The 2,322-nt window shown below is 41.7% G+C and overlaps 1 protein-coding gene across 1 annotated transcript in view; it reads left to right on the top strand.

The window, feature by feature from the left end:
* COL25A1 (collagen type XXV alpha 1 chain) overlaps positions 1–2,322 on the top strand; it is a gene marked incomplete at its 5' end in the record, with an annotated part of 325,700 nt that overhangs the window by 302,524 nt on the left and 20,854 nt on the right. The window contains 2 exons of the mRNA XM_035888891.1: positions 652–687; positions 1,575–1,628. Of these exons, the coding sequence (XP_035744784.1) occupies positions 652–687; positions 1,575–1,628 (90 nt within the window). The remainder of the gene's footprint in view (positions 1–651; positions 688–1,574; positions 1,629–2,322) is intronic.

Below are 2,322 nucleotides of genomic sequence, written 5' to 3'. Positions count from 1 at the left end.
AATCCAGCAGAGGTCAGCCCGTTCCCAAGGATGCTGAAGCAAATCGCCCGGAGTGCCGGGCGCTCCCCGCTTCCAGCCCTCGCCTGCGCTCTCAGCTGGGAATATATTGGGAAAACAGGAAACGGGGATGTCTCCCGGGCTCTTGGAAATGAATGAGGCCATTGTAGTCAGGATCCAGATTTTGTTGGCTGCGCAACGCAGTATTCTTGCACTTAAATACTTCCTATTACGGTTAGCATACATTTTTCTTCCTTTGTGTAGTGCAGTATTCAGTATTGTCGTTATTTACAAATCAGAAAGCATGCAAGTAAATTGCAAAGTAAATATTTGCCTGTTGAGGCTCAAAAACACCCTAACATCTGGTGTTTGTAGCACTCCTATAGCTTGACCTTATTCTGGTCAAAATATACTGTGGCGTGAAGGCAGGGGTGGGTCAGATGTGTTACGCTAATGTGAGAACAGAGTCAGGCTCTTGATGTTTTATGTGAATTTTTAACTAACAGGCTGTAGTAATGTGATACCCATTCCAGAACCCTGTCACAACTTGTACTGTACGTTTGAATTATGTTTATTCATCAGCACCACTTACTAATCTCACGTTCTTGTCATTCGTGTTGTACCCATCATCCATGCTTCCACCTAACCACACAGGGAGCATCTGGCTTAGACGGAAAGCCAGGACCCCGGGTGAGTCCCTCGTCTTTCTGTGTCGTTCTTCATTTCCGAGTGCGTGTCCCTTCCAGCGGCTCCGCCGGCTGCCCTCACACACTGCACAGAGGAAGGCAGGCCAAACGCTGCAGGCATTTTCCACGCTGTAGAAGAAGGGGGCTTCAAGCAGGCTCTTAGGGCAATGTGTGTGGGAAGGAGAATGTAGTTCTCTGTAGAAGGAGCTCTGACTCCTAAAAAGGCAGTTTGGTTTTGATTTTTGGGTGGACAACTGCCTTGATGGGGTGCTTATTTTCCTGAGTAAGGTTTTGAGTTTTGAGTTTACCCAGGAAAACATACTTGTTCGATGCTAATATGGAATCAGTGAAATGGATGCAGACATGCTGGGGTTCTGCCGCAGGCATTCTCATATTAAATGTAAATGTTAAATCATTTGCTTTTTATGATGATAAGAAAGGGATAAAGTGAAAGAGGAGTGGAGTTATGCACTTGAAGGCTTCTGTAAGATTCCCATTGATCACTGCAACAGATAAACCAACCTTACAGGCAGCCATTTGAATTTAAAAAATAATCAATGTTTAAAAAAAAAAAGAATCTTTCTTTGACCCTTCCATTTTTCCTGGCAAAACTTCTTTCAATAAATTTAAAATCTTTGTAAATCTGATGACTTACATGAATAAAGTAAAATCCAACCAGAAGAAAGATGAGTTAGCTCATAACAGAAGAGCTTATAGGAGGAGTTTTGAAAGCCAAATGGATTTGTTTGGCCAGGTCCCATCACAATTAAGTCTGAATTTTCAACCCATGAAGACTGATTCCATGTTAGTTCTTAGCTAGAAGACAGCTATTAAAACTAAAGACTTGTAAGAACAAGACCCCTCTCTTACCCTCTTTGCTTCCTTTCATAGGGTGTAGATGGCCCAGCTGGTCCCCATGGCCCTGCAGGTCCTAAAGGAGACAGAGTAAGTATTTGTTCTGTGTGCGTCTAGTTACAAGGCGACTGCCACAATGGCAAAGCGTCGTATGGCTACTTATAGTGTGCCTAGATGTTACTAAACTTAACAGTATCTCATCTGTTTAAGGATCAGCCCAGAACTTTGCATGCATTCTAGTTACACACACATTTATCTGTTTAAGGGTTGATTTTGTAACTCATTAACTTCAGAGGAGCTGGTATTTTCTGATGACTAATCAGTAGGAAACTTACAGGACTTTCAAGTTCACAGTGCTACACAGAACATAATTTTGGTTGGTTTCATTATTTTGTGTAAATGATTTGAGAGAACAAACTGGGGCAAAAGAAGATAGTGTGATCTGATTATATACGTACTCAATGGCAAAAAAAATGAGTATTTCTCACCTCTTTGCACTTAGATGTTTTATCTTGAAAAAATTCTCTAACCTCTATAAAATTTAAACTTTTTTTTTTAAGCTTATGTTGTGGTTTAACCCGGCTGGCAACTAAGCACCACACAGCCGCTCGCTCACTCCCTCCTCCCTCAGTGGGGTGGGGGAGAGAATCGGGAAGGAGAAAAAAGTTAGAGCCATGGGCTGAGGTAAAGATAGTTTAATAAGAGAAAATAATAATAATAGTAATAATGAGAATAGTAACAGAATATACAAAACGAATGAGGCACAACGCAATTGCTCACCACC

This window comes from Egretta garzetta, unplaced genomic scaffold (genome assembly GCF_000687185.1).
Source record: "Egretta garzetta isolate BGI_Z169 unplaced genomic scaffold, ASM68718v1 scaffold41, whole genome shotgun sequence".
Classification (NCBI taxonomy): Eukaryota; Metazoa; Chordata; class Aves; order Pelecaniformes; family Ardeidae; genus Egretta; species Egretta garzetta.
The sequence above is the reverse complement of the archived record's forward strand: the minus strand, read 5'-3'. Positions and strand labels throughout refer to the sequence as shown.